Below are 20181 nucleotides of genomic sequence, written 5' to 3'. Positions count from 1 at the left end.
AACCGAGCAGCAACCGTAAACCACAGAGAAGTCTGGAGTATTTCTGCTTCACTGGCAAATTGATGGGACTGTCTCTTGTTCTGGGGTTTCTGAAAGAACAGTATCTTAATGCAGTGATGGTAATTCCCATGGTGGTTTCGGCTCTGAAGCTCCTCTTGAGTACCTGTTTTCCTGTTGCGTTCGGTTTGGCGTGACTGTTCACCTTTAGCAGGTGTACCCTGGCTGGTCCTTTTTGTTCCCTACTGTGTACTGCCTTGATGGCAGCCACAACTCAGATGTTTCTCTTGGCATCTTTAACTCAGCACACATTTTCTTGTATGGTAAGGAGTAGTCTGGGAGACAGCACCTGGTTGATGTGGGCTTATTATTAACTGTCTGCACAGAATACTGGAAAAAACCCCGAACTGCACCAGTTTTCCGATTTGCTTTTTGTTTGTAACACTGGAAGCTTAAAGCTTCAGCATTATGGGAGGTACTGTTTTCTCATAGGAGGCTTATACCTCTAGTTTGTAGGAAAGCCTGATGGCTACTTGTCGTAATACATACTCTCCTTAGTTAGAAGTCTGGCTCCACACACATTTTGGGCACGGAGTACATACTTCTGGGTACACGACTATATGCATTACTAGTGCTTCCTCTGCCTTTCTCACTGCAAGATGCAAGAGCCCTAGATGCCCTATGAACAGGGAGTGTGAGACCTTGACTGTCCGAACAGGGACAAAACATCTTACCAAAAATAAACTTCTATAGCCGTATTCGTAAGCATTTGTCCTGAATCTTAATTCCCCACCACAGGGCATGCTACATACAACAGCGTTGCCTTCCCAAGTGTTTTTCCTAATCCTTCCCCCCTTTTCTTTGCAGGTGGCAGGCCTAACCCTGCTGGCAGTGGGTGTTTACTCTGCCAAGAATGCCACAGCAGTAGCAGGGCGATTCATAGAAGCACGTTTGGGCAAACCTTCCCTGGTGAGAGAAACCTCACGCATTACTGTGCTGGAGGCACTGAAGCATCCTATCAAGGTAAGGTTTAGCTTTCGTTTTGTGTTGTGCTCAGCCATTGGGATGCAAAACTGCTTTTGCAGCTCTTTGTGACAGGTGGGGAGCTATTGATGGATCTGTGAGTAAATGTGCTGTTAGAGATAGCATAGGTGGGCTGAGCTCATTGTTGTTTCATTTGACCTTTTAGTCCCAGTGACTTGTCAAAACTGTGGTTGATTTCTACGTGTCAGTAATTGAATTTGTCGTCTCTAGGTTGGTAAGCGTCTTACCAGCAAGGCTCAGGATGCCCTTGAAGGAGTTGTTCTTAGTGTGAGTACTGTATTTTGCTATCTTGGTCTGTGAAGGATGACTTTGGAATCTGAATAAGAGCAGCTGTTTCCTTACACTCACTTCAAAGGCTATAATTCTGGAGGCGTAGCACCCTTGGGGCACTGAGTCTGTAAATAAGCTCCTGTGTTCAGTGTGACATGTATTAAGCACTCTGTTAACCTTTTTTCCTCTGTGCAAAGCAGTTGGAAGTCTTAGTTCAGTCCTTGCCCTGCTGCAGTTTTTCTCTTTAGTCAGCATGTTAATATATAGAGTTCTACTTGTCTCATCTAATCTGCTAAGGATTACTGAACCTAGATCTGCTTGTAGGCCAAAAACTTGAAGAAGCATGTGCATTTGCTGATCTTTTGAATGGTTCTTAACTTGCTAATTAGGCCTACTTCTGTGTATTTGCTTCTGAATTTGATCCCTGGATATCAGGCAAATTTAAGTGCTACTTGAAGCTGCTGAGAGAAAATGCTCCTGCAGGATTAGCTTTCTCCCAGTGTCTCTACAAATGCAGTAATAAGTATGAACAGAATTAGTACTGCAAAATGTTGATTATGTTTTGACATACACCTTCCAGGGCACTCAATAGAAAGTGAATATTTAGATGTTACCAGTTCTTACAGTAGTTACTGCACTACATCCTGCACTGCTGCTTTTTCCTGTAAAAGCATTGTAGCCAAGAGGACAGAACTTTAGATTGAGTAAATCCTGACATAGACGGGGAAATGATCCTGGTCTGAAGTAGTAAGCCGCTGAAGTTAAGGCTTAAAAGCCTGAGACTGTGGAGTGCTGCCTACTTCTTGCTGGAACTGATCTGTGTAGCTGAAAGATGCAGGTCTCTTGGTACTTTCTGTTTCTTAAGTTTAACCCTTTTCTTGCAGCCTCAGTTAGAAGCACGTGTGAGAGACATTGCCATAGCAACAAGAAATACAAAAAAGAACAAAAGCCTGTACAGGAATATTCTTATGTACGGTCCTCCTGGCACTGGAAAGACACTCTTTGCCAAGGTAAAACCCTGCCAAGATTCTGACAACCTGCATGTTGCAAGGTGCTCTGGAAACTTCAGGGTCTGTACATCTTCCCTAGACTGAAATCTATTGCTGTAGTATTGCATAAACATTGTGTTCTTGTGTCTCCATTGGGAAGGGAGGAAAGGGCATCCAGCCTGCTTCGACTCTAAATAGTACAGTCACTTGGATTCTAGTGCTAAGCGTAGGCAGAAGAGCCCTTCCATCTGGAAAAGGCACTTGGCAACTGTGACTTGTGAAATCGCAACACCAGCCTGCTGTCTCATTTCCACCTCTGTTAATTTTATGCACTTGTCTAAATAGGGTCTTTCCTGCTGTTGCTTACTAAGCCCAGAGCAGAAGAGAGATAGGTATGGCTTCTCACTGTGCATATGCGCTACTAGGATGGTTTTTGCATGGATTTGAGTCAGGATTTGATTTTTGACTTGCTCTTCAGGGCTTGTCTGCTAGATCTGAGGTTTCATATATTTGTTTAACAGTGGCAGATTTGACATGCTGATGCAAGTTGAATTTTTTTCTGTATCAGTACATTAAACCCATATCTCAATAGTTTTTTTGCTGCCTGTTCTGACGTTATGCCACCTAGTTCAGATTTCTAAAGCCAGTGGAGGGACAGGTCTAGGAAATGGCAACAGCACCATAAGGAGAAGGGAGAAGTGTAAGAGCTGAGAGAAGTGACTGGCAGCGGATGAAGGAGAAGTTTATTAAACAGTCCTGAAATTACCTCTTAAGACTTTTCCCCAATAGGATAGAAACTCCAAGGGGATGGTGCTAGTAGCTGTAAAAGATTGGGGCAGGTCAGAAGGAAGATGGATGTAAGAGTGAGACTTGTATGCTCTAGAGAGGAGAGAATACTATGGAAGCTGTTTTCTGAGCTGTGACTTTTGCACTTGACTTAAGTGGCAGTCATTAATGGCAGCGACAATACAGATTGCTATTATTGCTGTTCCAAAAAGGTAACATGTCATAGTGTGGTCGTCTTCCCTGACTCCTGCAGGGCAAAGGCATACATAAGTCTGCGGTGGTAAGTAGTAATGCTGTGTGATAGTATTCTTGAGACATGTAAATGCACTTGGATGCAACCGTCAAAGCTTCCAGCTTTGTTGGACTGATACAAAGTGCTAAACAGTAGTAGCAGGAACTGGGTGGTTTTAATGGGCAGAGCAAAGTTTTTTTTCAGCCTCCTGCTGCACAGCAGATAATTGGTTGGATTCAGCTAAGCATGGTTTGCTGCGGTGGTTGCTGATATACTTGGGTTGACTTGTTCATTTTAACCTTCAGATGACTTTACTCGGCAGAACTGGATAGCCAGCTCTGGGTCAGCTAATGGTATCTTAACTTAGTCTGCTGTCTGTCACCATGGCAGTGCTCAACTGGTAGCTGCTTTGTGAACTGCTTTCTGAAAAGGGAGAGAGACAGATCTTGCCAGTTACTGCCTTCAAATCCTAGCAAAACCTGTTCTTGTGGATACAGGCATTTGTGGGCTAATTCATTTCACTGTAACATCTCAGTGGTGGAGAGCAGGTTTAAGACGGGAGCTTAATTGCAATGTTACATAGCTTTTGGTAGACCTGTTTGGGCTGAAGTAGAGGGAGACTCTGCCCTGCAGTGACATGACAGACTGAGCGAACTTTGGTCAGTGCAAGCCACAGGCTCTTCTGATGTGCTTGGCTAATGTTGGCTACATCCTGTCAAACTTGCTTTATGGAAGAACTTGCATTTTCTGTCCTAGCAAAAAAACATAGAGGATTTTTTTTTTTTACCTGCAGGCTTAAGGGGTATATTTCCAGCCTACCTGAGGAGCTTCATCAAAACCCTTTGCTCAGTAGCCACCAGACCAATGAGTTGTGGCAGGCTTTAAAATACAAATGGAAAATTCTGTTACTTTGTCTGAATAGTCATTGGGTTCACTGACCACTTAATTCCAGGCTTCTAACTTTTTTCAAACAAATAAAATTTAATTAAATTGTATTAGTTAACTGTCTAGTAGAGAATAGAATCATGTTATAAATTAGACCATGAAGAAAACAGTGGAAGAAATAAACAATACACATGTTAAAGGTGAAGGTCTGAGCACTCTCAGCAGTGCCTTCTAGCATTAAAATTTTGTGCACTGCCACAAGACGAAACTTCCATCTTTCATTCCCATTCAGAGCAATGGGAATGCTAAAAATGCTAAAAGCTCTCCCTAAGTGACTAAAGAAGTATTCTCTTCTCTAAGAGCATACTTACCCTCTGCAAATAAGCATGCTGATAGGACTGAACTACTTTTATTTCCCTTCTCATCTTCAGTGGTCTTGCAGTGAAAGAGAGTGCTTAACTCACTGTTTTTTGCTTCCTTCCAGAAATTAGCTGTGCACTCGGGCATGGATTATGCCATCATGACAGGTGGCGATGTTGCCCCCATGGGGCGGGAAGGAGTTACTGCCATGCATAAACTCTTCGACTGGGCAAACACTAGTAGGAGAGGGTAAGTAGAGGTTCGTCTGAATCCTGAATTTGGTTTCTTGCTCAAAGAAACTCACTGCAAACCATGTAGTTCAGACCCCTAATCTCTGCTTGCTATTGAATGATACTGTTGCATAGACGAGGTAACATTGAGCAGGCATAGCATCTCCTAAAGTTTTCCTAGAATGGGTGAATTCTTGCTGCTTAGTAATATTTAAAAGGCTGAAAGCTTTTGCTCTTCTGCTCCCTCAAACCCTTCTTGTTTACTTCAGATTTTCCAGATCAGTCATAGTTTGACTCTCTGCTGATCGCACTAGGCAGGTGGAAAAAGATTGCCAACGTGAAGGTTGGGGCACATTTCTTTCAGGGTGATTAGTTTTCTGACAGTAGTTAGAAAACTTAACAAGGTGGAGGTGCACCCAGGTGTTTACACTCTCTGGATATTATGTTCCCTGTTGCAATTACTGAGATTTTAGACTCTGATAGTGTTTGGATCCAGCTTCTTGTTTACTTTTGAGTCTCAAGCAGAAGTGGCAAAATAGAAGACAATAAGGGGAAGACAGATGCTAAAGGCATTGACATTAGATAGGTGTAAAAGTCATAAGCTGCTGTGCTTTTTCAGTCACCTTTAAGAGCAAACTCTTATCTGCAGAAAAGCATTCGTGTTGAGGCTAAATCTTGACTCCCTGATTTTGTAAGAATATGTAGTTAATTTGTTCATACTAGTGTAAGTGGATTTTTGCAGTTGACAAGTAGCTAAGAAATTGCTTGTCCAGACAGGATATTAAAATTCAATAGAGAACTTGCAGTGGGTGTCAGTTTGGGGTTTTTGTACTGTTTTGATCACAGGTCTGTAAGTGTGGCTAACTGGTGATTTACGTGTTCTCTGATTGCTTTAGATAGACATTATCTTGTAGTGTCTGTTTTAATCCTTGCTGCATTCATGATCCTAAATGTTTCTATTTCCCCTTTAAAAAAAACCCAGAAGTATGTAGATTAAATGTCCTAAGGATTTAAACTCTTTAAGGTAGGAGACCTACCTTGAGGAGCTATAGAAGGAACGGTGTAAGAATTTAAATGAGCTTAGAAAAAGAAGTTAGAAGAGATATGAGGACACTCAACTGGATGGAGACTGCTGGATGCTTCCGCTAAAGAATTCTCTTTCACAACACTGCCTGGGTCTGAATTTATTCTCTGTCCTGATAAAATCTTCTGTGCACTTGAACTTCATACACTTCAGATAGCCATCTTATGAAAGTAGTGATCAAAGGTTACATGTGTACATATACATTAATATTCTAGCCTCCAGTAACACTGAAGTGCTTAAGCAGATTTTATTCTGGATATCCAGCAATGTTAGCTGTTAGTACTGTGTTGCCTTTATTAGATGAAAGCCGTTGTGGTAGAAGACACTTCTCTGCAGAGACTGTAGCTGAGAATATTTTCAGAAGAGCTGGAGTTGAGTAAAGGATGTTAATAGGCCCTGAAATCCCTTGAAAGAAAGCTGGTTTTGAAGCTAGGCAAGAAGGTAATACAAGCTGTGACAGCTTTATGAGCAACTTGGTTCTGTTATTGATAAACATCTTTATATGCTTTGCCTCTTGGGAAGAGCACTACCCTTGGGTTATAAGTGAATTTATTTTTGTGAATTATTCATTGACTTTATTAATTCACTTCTCCACAGGTAGTAAAACCATTGTATTATTGCTAGTGTGGTTTGGAAGGAAAAAAACCACAAAATAACAAAGCAAGTTGCAGGGGAGGACTCTAGTTTGAAGTTTTCAGAATGGTATAAGGAAGAGAAATGGCAGGAAGATGCCATTGTCACCAAGATGTCTTGTATGCTTGTGTACCTGTCTTGTACCCTTGCACAGATTTCTCTTAATAGGAGGGAATGCTAAAATAAGCACTCACAAATACTTGGAGAGCAGGTCTAAATTTCAAAGATCTACGCCAACTTGGCAGTAACGTACCAGCACTGCTAGATACAAGCCCATTGCCAAACCATGCCTATAAAAACTCCCATCTGTATTTAAAAATCTGGAGGAGGCTACGGTCATGTGCCCTAGAATTGCTTCTGTTCAGTCTGTTTCTGAACAGCAGGAAACAAAACTCCCGAGGCCTGGAGTCAGATTTATGTCTAAGGTGTCTTAAGGCCTAATATGTCTGTCTTAATTGTTGGGCTGGGCCAGGTGCATGCAATGGAAAAGTTAATGTAGCTTAGCTGAGAAATGTCTCCTTAAGAAATTATTTGCTTGCATAATCCTTTGGGCTTACAGCTGCTCACAGTTATGGGTGTCTGTTAGTGGGACAGGAGAATCCTTGAGCCATTTGAGCCTCACTTACCTGTCTCCTGTTACTGTGTAGTGCTTTCCTTTTACAGCCTTTTGCTATTTGTGGATGAAGCGGATGCATTTCTGCGGAAGAGGGCAACAGTAAGTAGTTTATATCCGTTATCTGTGCATGCTGCAGTTAGCCAACACCCTTCTTGTTTAACCTGATGAACTAGCTTCAACAGGCAAAAGGCTAAAACTGGCAGGTGCCTTACTAGTCATCTAATTAAGTGATGCAGAGACAAGAACTTAGCATCTTGCAGCTGTATGGAATGAGCATCTTGAGACTGACTTGAGAATTCCTCCCTGCAAAAGATGGGTGACATAATCTTTTTGAAGGTTTTGCACATGACTGGGCAGTAGGAAAGAAAGAGGCATATCATGAAAACAAAGATGATTGTTTGCACTGCAGAGCTGGTACCCTGCAGGGTTTGGTTTTTGTCCCGACAGATATTTATCTCGGGAGGTTTTCGTAACAGCTTTTCACTAAACTAACAAAGCTACACTAGCATTTTCCCCTATGCAAAAGATTTATGTTTTCAAAGTAAGTCACCATATTGTACATTGAAACTGGACCTGCTACTTGAACCCCAGTGGTCTGTTTAAAAGGCTATCCCCAAAAGATTACTTTGAATGTGTAAGGGAATTCTTAATAAAGAATTAATAAGCTGTAGCTTATTTTCCTACAAGTATCTTATTGGACTTCCCAGCTAAAATAGTGTTCAGCATGGAAAGGCACCTGGGCCAGTGGTTAGAGCCTTGGGTTTGAAATCAAGAGAATCACTGGATGACTGTGGGTAAATATTTAATCTCTCTGCTGGAAGCTTCAATTCCTAATAATTCCTTTTTCCTGGGTATGTAAATTGATCTTTTTTTCCCCAAGGTATTACAGTGCTTTGGATTCTGCTGTAATGCAAATGCTTGACAATAACAGAACTCACTTTGGCAATAATACTACTTAAAGCTGTGCCCTGTCTTGGGTCCCCAGCCAGTTGATCTTCCTTTGGATTTCATCTTTGCAGGAGAAAATCAGCGAAGATCTCAGAGCAACTTTAATTTGAACAGGGCAGCACAGCAACAAGTAAGTATCCACTTCCAGCCATTAATGGCAGTTACTGTTTCCCTGAATTAAGGAAAGTCAGTAAAGGGTCTGTGCACAAATGGAAGTTGGAAGTATATGATCTGTGCTACTAAGGACTTGAAAAAAACCTACGTAGAATATCCCCTTTTCAATTTATATTCTGGAAGTAGCTTGATCCTCCTTTATCTTTTCCTGGGACCTGGAAATTGGAACTCAGAAGGGCTGTACACAGGGTAGAGATCAGTGCTTGTGAAAAGGGTGTTCGTTTGGCCCATGTTAGCAGATCAGTGCAAAAGGGATCTTGAAGTGCCTTTCAAGACAACACTTCTCCTGCATAGGGTATGTGGCGGTGAGCAGTTCCCTTTCATGTGTCTTCCATACTGTGTGTGGCTCCCTTCTAGCACCGTAGGGAAATTGTTTCCTGAAGCAGGGATGGTATTTGAACATCTTGATTGTGAGTATGTTCTCTTTCTTGATAAGTTACTGTTGTTTATACAAGGACAGTATTGAGCCTATGAAAATCAGTATCACAAAAGAGAACGTAGGGTTCATATTGTCTGGATGTTCCATGATTTCTTAAAAAATGCTTCAGCTGGTGCTTGTTTGAGCTGCTGTTCCTCTCCGGTGCTTTGGTGGCCTCTTTCCATGCTGTGCATGTGTGTGTGGTAGGGGTGGGTTTGAAACTGAGAGGCAAAGGAGTTTAAATCTGACCCCAGTTCTTTTGCATGAGTTGTCTGCTCAGTATGCCTGTGTGCAATGTTGCGTGTAAATGTAGGAATCCCAGAGCTGTTGCCTTCATGGCTCCTAGTAGATTCACAGATTCAGGGCTGACTTGACTGACAATGCATGTGTGCAAATTTCATTGCTAATCCGTCCGTGCTCATGTTGTCACATCAATGTTAACTTCCTGCAGAGCACTGCTTATTTTGACGAGAGCTATTTCTTGGCTATCATAATAGAGGACCTTTCTTTGATCTTTTTTTTTTAAATAACCTCTGATTTTATTTTTGTGTGTGTGTGAACTTTACTTAGTTGTTAAACTTCTTTTACAAAGAAATTGAGCCAACAAGAAAAGTTGTCTGTATGTGGGAAGATGAGTTTCTCAGTGATGAACTGCTCCCTTAAGTAAGGTTGTAGTGAAACACCTGTTAGAGTAACCTCATGATATTGAAATAAATATTCTAGAAGGTTATTGTTTCAGGACAACAGCAGGGCATTTTCTGTCCTTGGGGTCTGTCTTGAACTTGTTAAAACTAATGCAGCTCCAACTGATAGTTGCTTGTATGTAGCTTCTCTGTACCCTTCTCTGTCACAGTGAGGTGCCTTGGAAAGTGTGCCTTTCCAGAATGAGTAGATTGCTAGAAAGCAAGGTGTTGAGCCTGCAAGAACTTTGCAAGATCCTTGGTTTCTTCTTTGGGAGGATACCAAGTCTCTTCTGAAATTATCTGTAAAATTGCTCTATAAATGCTGAATTCAGTGTAAATGTTATTAAATGATGTTGCACTTGTTTGCAGGAATAAATATAATATATATTGGCGAAATACATATGTTCTGCAGAGCAAATGGTGCTTAAGACAGAAGTACAGTTTTCCCAGGTGAAAACTGTAGTTGTGCTGAGCTCCTAGGTGACCTCTAGAAATGTCTTTTGCCCTGTACCTGCAAAGATGATAAAGATGTTTAGATGGAACTGCAGAACTTATTATAGAGTGTATATTTTAGCTTTAGATAGTTCCCTCTTTTTCTAGGAAATAGTCCTTTTCAGACTTGTAATGTCTAATTGCTGTGGATCCAGCAAAGTTATCATTTTGACCAGATCTATAATTGCACTGCAAGCCAGTGACTGGCAGGGAGTGGTGAGGGGACAGTTCTTTCCCCTGATGTTAAATTACCTTACCAGAGCGCTGGGCATGCTTGTTTTGGTGCTGGTGGGTGCTATGCCTACACTCAAAACAGTTGTGCTGTCATTTTGTCAGATGTTTAATTGAACCCAAATTTAAACTGTGAGCCATTCTAGGAGACTGAACACGTCCTTGTGATTCATGCACTGCATTTTACTTCTGAACAGTTTTATTGCTGCTTTGGGCAATAAAGAGTCCTGTATCCATGAATGACAGTTCACTTTAATTCTAATAGTGCATGTAAATTCAGCTGTTCTGATGAGATGCTGAGGAGTACTGTTATTTTACCAGTCAGTTGTCACCAGCCTAAGTGCTAAGTATTGTGAATTGCTGGCTTTAACTTCCTAAAGAACTTTCTGCATCTTTTTGCTGGATAGCTGACTGTGGCTGCATCTCTTGTTCTTGCTCATTTGTATCATTTTCATGTGAATTATATGATTTTCATGATAGGAATCAGCAAGGCCTGACTATCAGGTTGCATATCAATCCTTTATCCAAGCTGCGTTTCTGCAGGGGTTGGGGGAAGTCTTTGTTAGTAGAAAAGGAAGAGTTTCATGCCTGTGTGGCTCTTGGTTTGCTGAAATTATCTTCAGAAATGACAGGGAAGAATACAGCCCCCTGTATTCTGGGATTTAAATGGACTGCAAGAACATCAATATTGCAATATCTGTGGCTAAAAGCTCGATTCAAATTATGCACTATTAAGCTGGTAACATCAATTAAAGCATTAAAATAGAATTGACATGGGGAAGAAGCATCATTACAAAGCAAAATATAGGGCTTCTGGCTTCAAAATGCAGCAGCAGGGAGCAGGACCTGGAAGCTGGCACATCTGTACCATGGAGCCAAGCTTGGTAAAACAAACCACCTTTGTTTTAAGTTGTTTTAAGGTAACGGTTGTGAATGCCTCTCTTTTTGCACACGTTAGACTTGGTAGCAGGAAGGTGTTCTCAGGCTTGCTTGAAGGAAGCAAGTTAACTTTTACCAGCTGCTGAAGAATGACCTTCCCATACACAGACCCAGCAGTGGTAAATTCCCCTTATTTTTAGGCCGGGATGATTCCATTCAATGCTCTGCAGCTTGTTGAGCTGGCTGAATGTTTGTGATATTCCTAAGTTGAGGGAGATTGTGGGTAAAGTAATATATTACGCTTCTATGGCAAAGACAGACTGGGGAAGGCTGATATTGGAAGGCTAAGTACTGAATTAAATGCATTTCAGTTCTAAATAGCTTAAACTACCCTGCATTTTAGTATGTTGCTTGAGATGCTGTTACAAAGCTGTTTCTAAGGATTCTTCAGACGTGTCAGGTGATGAAAGGTCTTTGATACTGGCCATGGCAGTTCCCAGTGTTCAGACTGGTTCATTGATTTTTACTTTTATGGATTTTTCAGTCTCTCCTCTTGTTTCATACTTCCAGGTTTATGCTTGTTTTAGCAAGCAACCAGCCCGAGCAATTTGATTGGGCTATCAATGACCGAATAGATGAAATGGTGAACTTTGATCTGCCCCAGCTAGAAGAACGGGAGCGGCTTGTGAGAATGTATTTTGATAGGCATGTCTTGAACCCAGCCACAGAGGGTAAACAGTGAGTATCTTTGCAGAACTCTCCCACCCTATAGGATTTTCTTTCTTTTATTGTTGTTCTTAATCTCCTTTTCTGTGTTCTCTATTCTGTCACACTATCTGTAAACCTACTTTAAACAAATAGTACAGATAAGAGTTGGAGAGATGCCTCTTGCTATCCTGAGATGAGGTGCCATCCTAGAATTTCATGCTATGGTTTGTTGTGCCCTTAAAATTTAGGAGCCCAGTTACTGTACTGGAGGCAATAATGCAAGTAGGAACACTGTTGGAACTCTTCGTATCCAAGCGCTTGTCTTTGCTTGGCTTAACAGAGGCAAATCAGACCAAGTGACTCGTTTCCTTGTGTGCTGTGCAGCCTTGCACTTTTTTGGTCTTAATCCAGATACACACCTTACTTTGACACAAAGTTGGGCTTCCTGGGCCCAGGAGAACAACTTCTGTACTCAGACTAGATCTTTCTACAGAGATTGATCTGATCTTTGGTTTCGTTGTAAGTGTTGCTCTTCACAAAGCCTACCTCTGACTCCCTCACCCTTCTGTCATGTGGCTACATGTAAACTAATCCTTGTTTGTTCTTCTGCTTTTTAGGCGTCTGAAGCTGGCCCAGTTTGACTATGGGAAGAAGTGCTCGGAGATTGCCAGGTTGACAGATGGCATGTCTGGCCGAGAGATCTCTCAGCTTGCCGTGGCATGGCAGGTAAGTAGGACTTCCATCACTGGGCTGCTTGGTTCGTTTTCGCTTTCTGGAAGGTTTGAGCGTTTGATGTTGGAGTCTCGGATCTTGTCTCACTTTGGAAGTTTCATTATGTCTGTACAGTGGTACTAGAATGCTGCTAGCTCTAGAGTGGGTGTCAGAATAATTCCTCATCTCCTAAATAGGAGCAGTTTTTATAATCACTAATGGGGAATCCCTTACTGAATTTAAGCAAAGCAAGTGACTTAGGGATGAGTTTAGGCAAATCATGCTGGCCATTACTCATGTTCCAGCTCAAGAAGCTCGGTAGAAGAAACGCCTAATGTTGTGGCCTATAGGTATGTGACTGCATTAGGACACTAAAACATCATTCTACTTTGTTCTAAACACATTTTAAACTTGAGTAATTGAAGGAGCAAAACTGACTGGAAAATGGAACTGAAAAGACTAGGTACTTCTACATGTATGGTATCTATATAGAAATAAGTAATGCAATTGCTTTGAGTGCAATTGTTCCCATGCTCAACAACCTTTAGCATTTTTTTAATCAGGCTTTCACCCTGCTTTGTCCCAGCTGAAAGTTTCTTACTGGATTTTGTATTTTTATAAACTAACCTAGTAATACCAGTTTGAGGGATATGCTCCAAATTGTATGTCATGTAACTTACTAATGTCAGCTTCTTTTCAGGTATTGTGAAAACAAAGGTGGGGTTTTTTATTATTCAGTTTATCAGTTCAGAAACATTTTATGAAGTTTGTGCATTTCATTCCTCCTCCTCTTTTTCCACTTTTTAAGGTACGGAAAGTATTTATCCTTTCTAATCCATTTAACTGCAGTAGTCATGAGCTGAGGTCCAAAGCAGCCATTTGAGTGCTGTCAGTCCTTATTTTATTCTTTGTATGTTAGCTGGTTAATTTTACCATGTAAATTTTGTATTATTGAAACATTTCAAAATGTGTGCTGTTATCTGAAAATGTACATAAAGCTTTATTTTTAATTTGTTTCTGTTCTCTAACTGCCTGAAAACATACCACTTAGTATTGTACCAGCTCAGTCAAGAAGCTTGGCAAGATGCTTGGCAAGTATTTGAGGCTCAGAGAGGTAGTGCATATTGATGGGTTTTAGGTGGACTGCCATGGTGTCCAGTTAGCACGTGTTCAGATACCATTCTGGAGAGCAGGCAGGTTGAAGGAAAGACCAGAATCTTGGGCCGTTCTGCCTTTCACAGTAGATCATGGCTTCACTTTTTCCAAGTACAGCTATGCTTTTTGTGGGCTTCTGATTTTGAAATCCAGGATAAAAACTTGGGATGTTTGTCTTTAAATGGAGTGATGGTGATGTGGAAGAGAAAGCAGACCACTAATTGTGGTAGAATTTTTTTTATTTCTCTTCATTTAGAAGAGACTCCCCCTTCCCATGTATGTGAAAGGCTTTGCTGCCAGGCATTTCCTGTAATAAAAAGTTGTCATAAATAATCCTGGCTTTTTATCAACTTGGCTTTTTATCACCCCTTATCTCCTAGCTTGTCATTACTCCCCAGGAGTGATCTCAGCTTTTATCATTTATCCTTTTAAGTGATCTTGAAGGAAGGGAAAGGTGGGGGTGACTAATTCCTTAGTGTTGTTGCCCTGATCACTTTTTAAAATGTACCTCACAGCTCCAGAACTATTAACAAGGTTGTATGTAAAATTGCAGCAGGCAGTTATATTCCTCTCTGCTGTCATAAAACGGTCAAAGGGCATTAAAAAAAAAAGTGCAGGAGAAGGTGGGTAAAAAGAAATTAAATATTTTGATGCAGAAGCTGCAAGAAGCTTCATCTGTGTCAAAATCAAAGTTGTTGGTGTTCTGGAGCAAGGGACTTGAGGCTAAAAAGCCTCTCTAAGCAGGTGTTTTAAGTACTTTTAACCCAAGTTGATCTCTTGAATGGTATCGGTCTTTTAGGGCCTGGGTCCGGGCTAACAGGTAGCGTGTTACAGGTGGCTTTGTAGCTGATACAATGGACTCTCCTATCAGAGAAGGATTCAGGCTGCAGTTTGACAAGCATTTCTGCCAGTGTTCGTCCTGCCTCATACTCCTGACTTTCTGCTATCCTTTCTGTTGTGCTGGTACACCTCGTTGTATGGCTGTACTGTGAACTGGGTCAGGGAGCTGATCAGAATTAAAAATAGCTTGACAAGGCAAGCTAACTGCAGAGTTACGCTGTTGTTCTGGCACGTCTGAGGGGGTGGATCAGAGTAGGTAAGGGCTCTATGAACGAGCATAACTGGCTCAAGAAAATGTTTATCAGACTTTCCTCTTTTGCTGGATGCAACAGCTATAATGTGGTTGTATACTACAGATAGGACTGTTAACTCTTGAACTGTTGGTCTTTTAAACTTCTGTGTGACTGAACTTTTAATTCAAGAGGCTGCATGCCAAAGATGGCTGATGTGGGAAACAATCTGATATGAGCAGCACCTTCTATGAATGCACACTTGAATTTTAATCAGTTTGCAAGCTACAATTTTGTCTGCCTTGAATGTGGGGAGCTATAAGGAACATACAAAAGGGCTTAACGTGAGGATTTAGGGAGCCTCTTGTGTGACTGGTTAAGGTGAACATCTGGACTTCCCACTCAGTTCCCTACTTGCAGTTGCTTTCTTCCCCCCTGCCCCCCCCCCCCCCCCCCCCCCCAAGCATTATGTCCAGTTAACAACACAGGCAGGAAGAGTTTGAGATGGTGTACAAAGTTGAGAAGATGAGGGGCAGGAAGAGCCAAGAAAAGGGGAAAACAAGGTATGTCTCTTAACAGTTCTGTTTCTGATCTTAATAACACCTTACAGGGCTGGTAAACAGCAGATGTCATGAGCCTAGTGCTCTTTAGAAGTCCTCAAAGCGGACTTGAAACAACTATGTCTTGAGACATTTAAGCTTCCAACATTTTTCTAGATAGGCGTATCGCAACAGCTGCTGAAATGCAATATGCTGAAGGTCTCTGTTTAGGCAATAAATTCAGTTGACCCATTCTGGGGAAGATTACAGCACAAAGTACTAGTGAAAACTGCTGGTTGTGAATGGTGGAGCACAGAGCTGGATGGGAGCACTTTGCTTGCCTTTCGTTTTCAGATATTTTGCATAATGCCCTGATGGGACTTGGAGCTAATCCTTAAAGTGTAGGCTTAATTGCAACACGCCTGTCACTTAATTCACCTCAGCTTTGTATATATATTTTCTTAATTAGTTTATTCCTCCACAGGCATTTGCAGTGTTGCTGTCTGCATATGTTATACCTCTGTAGGCATGTCTTGGAACAAAACTTCAACCAGTGTCTTGACAACAGTGGCAAATGCAGAGGGAGCAGAATCGCAGGCTTAGTCTATGGTGAAGTTTGCTCTGTTCTACAGCATCTGTCCTACTACCTCAAGCTGACTGAAGCCTTGTTGCTTGCAATTCTAGTCCTAACCTCTGTGTAATGAAACCTAATCAAATCACCCATGAAGCAGAGGTAGTACTAGGCAAGGCAGTGAGGAATCTGCATGGCTACTTTTGCTTCCATTCCTCAATCTGCACAAGTGCTGGAGGAAATGGACAGGGAGCACGGGAAGGTATTTATCATGGACTTGATGAAGTTTTGAGATGCTAAGATCCTTATCAGCTCTGCTTAGCTTGCCTGGGGTCATCTCTCATGGCCAGAACTGAACCTCAGAGATGGTTTGAGGAAAAGTGAAGTTCTGAAGCAGTAGGAGGAAAAACCATCATAGCTGTCAGCTCTTACTGAGAGTAACCTAGAAAGGCTGCATATGGCCACTGTGCTGTCCCGTGGCCTCACAGTCATTTCCCATGAAGATGCCTTTGGAGTGCTCTGCCAATACTCCTTTTAACAAAAACATCTCAGTTAAACTAGAAGCCTGAGCAATAGCTGCAGCTTTCATAGGCTTGATTCCACTATAAGCTGGGCTTGAAATTGATTGGCCGGCGGTTACATGAAGTTCTTGTTCGCTGTTGTTTCAGTCTGGCTCAGTGTGTCCTGAATTTACCAAAGAGAAAAAATCAGATGCAGAAAAGCGGAGGATGTAACTTCTACCACTGGGAAAAATATTGCTGCCTGGCACAGCTAATAGTTTGCATGCTAGAAATCCATCTTAATCTCTTCTGCAGAAGACTGAACATTCCCTTTTGTCCTTGAGCTTTTCTATTCCCCATATCTAATCCTGTATGAATATAGCATGGATTAGATGCATTTATACACTTAAACATTCCCTTCGGATCTGTTTATATTAATGTGCAGACTTTCTAGTTCTGCACCCTCTACTTAAACACACCCATATGCTTTAGATAAAGCGTCAAAAAGCAACCTTTCACTATTCCAAGCTGTAATCTCTCGAAAATTGTTTTGGCAACACTTCAAGAGAATTCCCAGGAGTTTTATGTCCTAGTGTTAATGATAGAGGTGAGCTTCCTGTCACTTCCTTGCCTTTTGTGCCACTGACATAAATGCTTTTTTGCTCCCTGAACCTTGCTTATATTTAAAAAATAAACTAAAAAAATCATCTGCCTGACTAAGTTATGGGAAAAATTTCATGTTTCTGTAGTGGTCTGAGCTAAATGACCTTTATAAGTAAGGGAGGGGATCGCTTGTGGTTTTTGTTTTCTTTTGAGCAGGCTGTTTTCATTATACATGTGATTCAAAGGATACAGATTAGTTTGGCCAAGTTAAAATAAACCATGGTTCTTACCTGAAATGAAATGAAACATTAGGTCATCTAGGCTGGACTTGTCATCTGTGCTCCATCCCTCTACTTCCCCCCAAATACTTTGTTTTCAGATTATTTCATAATTGGATTTGAGTTATAAAACATGAATAGTTGTATTGGAGAAAATGGGTTAAAATTTGTCCATGCAGAAGGAAGAGGTATGAATATAAATGAAGCTCAGTACCATTTTTGTGTGTGTGCAAGCTACTCCCAGAAGGGACAGCTGCTTCTCCCATTTGCTTTCTTGACAGTTAGGGCCTGAGGCTTTCTATAAATAGAAAGTCATTGAGAAAATCAACAGAGCGTGAACTGCACAGCTTTGCAGGAGTTTCCACAGTTGAAATTATGGTCTATGCAGTGGCAGGGGGGAAGGAAAGACATGGAGGCACATAACGCGCGTCCCAGGAAAGCACTTACTCCATTTTAAAATGCCACATCCTCCTGGCTGGAGGGCTGCATTGGCAAAACGGTGTCGGCTCCTTTTGGCTTGTAGCCCCCCCCCCCCCCCCCCCCCCTCCCCCCCCCAAAAAAAAAGGCAGGGGGGATTGGGGATGGGCTATGGAGGTGAGTCAGGATACTTCAACTGAACAGATCCTTTCCACCATGCCCCTTTTACAGTGGTGAGGGAAGATGGGTCATGTTGTGATACACATTGTGTATTTGTGGAAGCAGGCAGGTTATGGAAACAGTGCTCTTCCCCTGGTGTTTGTGGGAAGTAGCTGCCTTACTGTGTTCAGGATGCCTCCTGCTCTGTTGTTGAATGCAGAGGACAAGTGCCTTTATGTCAAGTGAATTCTCTATTTGCAGACCTTCTATTTCCCCACACTCCTTGCCTGTGGCCAGCGTTTGTACCTAACTTGAAATATGACCGTTAGCCTAACTTGTCACACCTGCCTTAAGGAAGGATTACAAAGATTTTGCACAGGGAGGAATCTGTGTGGATGCTTCTTGCAGTAAAAACCAGTGCCTGCCAGCTCTGTGGTTACAAGTGGTTTGTGCAGTGAGACCTCTTGTGATCTAACCAGTTCCCCAAAGTGGGCTACCAAGCAAGGACTGGAAAGTAGGCTAGAGGAGGCTGAAAACCATCTTGGGTAACCTTTTGCTCATTTCTTGAAATAATTATTCCCCCCGTGGTGAGGTGAGGTAGCAGTAATCTAATAGGCAGGTATCCACTGGACTAGGCAGTACTGTGATGATACTGGCCAGTGCAACAGTTTACTCTGGGCTTTGTCTTCTCTCCCACTTACATCATGGGACAGTGGGTGCACAAAATGGTCACACTGTAATTTCTTTCTGTGGTGCTTTTGCAGTAAACCTTGTTCTTGGTATAAGTGATGTTTTGCACCTTAAATGACTTGGGGAGCCTGTATGTAATACCTTAGAAGCACGCTTACGAAAGCCAGAGTTTATATTCCTAACTGTGATCTTGGGGAACGCCCTGCAGACAGAGGGTTGGCGTGTGACAATGAGTGATGTGATAGCTCTGTGGAAGGAGAGGGATGTGGACAGAAGTTTGGAGCTATTTAGGGCAGGCAGCACGGATGTGAGAAGCTGGAGGTGGTCCCAAGCTCCCTTGCTAGCATAGCTGTACAAGGAACCACAGTACTGAGTTGCTTGCAGGAGCCCTTGCATAGGGAGTAACCAGATTTAGAAATCTGTAGCTTGGAGTTACTTTGTTACCTTGGAGATGGGTACAGCTAACAGCCTAAGCATCCTTCCCTTCCCTGGAGGGTATGGCTGCTTCTGTTGTCATCTGCAAAATGTCTATCAGTGGAGTCCTAGCTGTCCTGCGTGTTTGGACAAAAGTGACAATCCTTTTTGCTGCAGCTGAAGAGAAATGCCATGCAGTCCTGTTTCCCCTAAGCTGCCACTGGAAATACTGCGGGCTGTTTGGCAAGGTTGTCGGTAGTTTTCATCCTTTTGTGCAAGGAACTATGATAAAATTTGTACAGACTACCAAAGTAGCAACAGGGCCAAGTGTTAATTTACCAAGCAGAATTGGAGAGACAGGAGCTGGGGTGTGAATGGAGGGGGAAGAAAATGGAAGGTCCCACAGGCGGATGAGTATGAGGTGGGAGCTGACACAGCACAGAAGTGATGCAGGGGAGATTCCTAGCAGAACACGTGAGGAAAGCCAGATTAATGCATATTAGATGTCATTTTAGAGGTGACACCACATCCATATTCACCCTAGCACTGATTTTACTTCTGTGTGTTTAAAAGATTTTCTGTTGTCTTGGAGTCATTCAGTCACCATATGCATGTATTACTCTTTATCAGTTTCATACATGCAGTGCTTTTAAAGCAGGAGAGAAAGTTTAAACAAGCCATATGTGACTGCAGCCTAACCATACTGGCTATGTTCAGCATTGTGAACCTGTGGCCTTGTCTCTTCTGAATGCAAAAATATTACCTTCCAGGAAATCCAGAGGCAGGTAGGCAAAGGTGCTTGTTAGTAGCTCACAGACAAAGACTTTAGCGTAGCTGTGAATGTTTCTCTGAGCTTGGGCAGTTGATGTATTTCGGGCCCTGGCACAGCTGCATCAAGGAAAACCTTTCTGATGGCAATATGCCGGATGGCTCTAGGTACCACCACTGACTTAAAAGAAGACTGCATGTTGGGCTAGGTAGTGTGGGGGCAAACATGCATGGAAAAGAAAACAAAGGAGAGGGACTAGTCTCAGATCTTCAGTGATGGCAGGATCAGTAACTTGCGTCTCTTCTGCCTTTTCCTCTCCAGGCTGCAGCTTATGCATCAGAGGATGGTGTTCTTACGGAGGCCATGATCGATGGCCGAGTAGCTGATGCTGTGCAGCAACACAAACAGAAGATGGAGTGGCTGAAAACAGAGGGTGCTGAAGCAAGCAAAGGGGCTGGCAGAAACCCACTCCTGCCTTTCCCCAAAGGAACACCAGTGTGAGAAGTCTGCAGGCTTCAGACCAGCACGTGTGGGGAAGTGGGCACGGGAGAACACTGGGAGGGTCTTTTGGGCAAATATTTGGCGGAATCGTGTGTGGAGAGAAATGTGCCTATTGGTGCAAGGGAGAGGGTACTGCCTCAGTCTG

The 20181-nt window shown here is 42.3% G+C and overlaps 1 protein-coding gene across 1 annotated transcript in view; it reads left to right on the top strand.

The window, feature by feature from the left end:
• Positions 1-20181, top strand: part of ATAD3A (ATPase family, AAA domain containing 3A) — a 28268-nt gene extending 8087 nt beyond the window's left edge. The window contains 9 exon segments of the mRNA XM_010284560.1: positions 865-1020; positions 1252-1308; positions 2196-2321; positions 4688-4812; positions 7174-7225; positions 8146-8204; positions 11522-11689; positions 12277-12385; positions 19857-20181. Of these exon segments, the coding sequence (XP_010282862.1) occupies positions 865-1020; positions 1252-1308; positions 2196-2321; positions 4688-4812; positions 7174-7225; positions 8146-8204; positions 11522-11689; positions 12277-12385; positions 19857-20036 (1032 nt within the window). The 3' untranslated portion in view covers positions 20037-20181.

Source organism: Phaethon lepturus, unplaced genomic scaffold (assembly GCF_000687285.1).
Source record: "Phaethon lepturus isolate BGI_N335 unplaced genomic scaffold, ASM68728v1 scaffold20023, whole genome shotgun sequence".
Lineage (NCBI taxonomy): Eukaryota > Metazoa > Chordata > Aves > Phaethontiformes > Phaethontidae > Phaethon > Phaethon lepturus.
The sequence above is the reverse complement of the archived record's forward strand: the minus strand, read 5'-3'. Positions and strand labels throughout refer to the sequence as shown.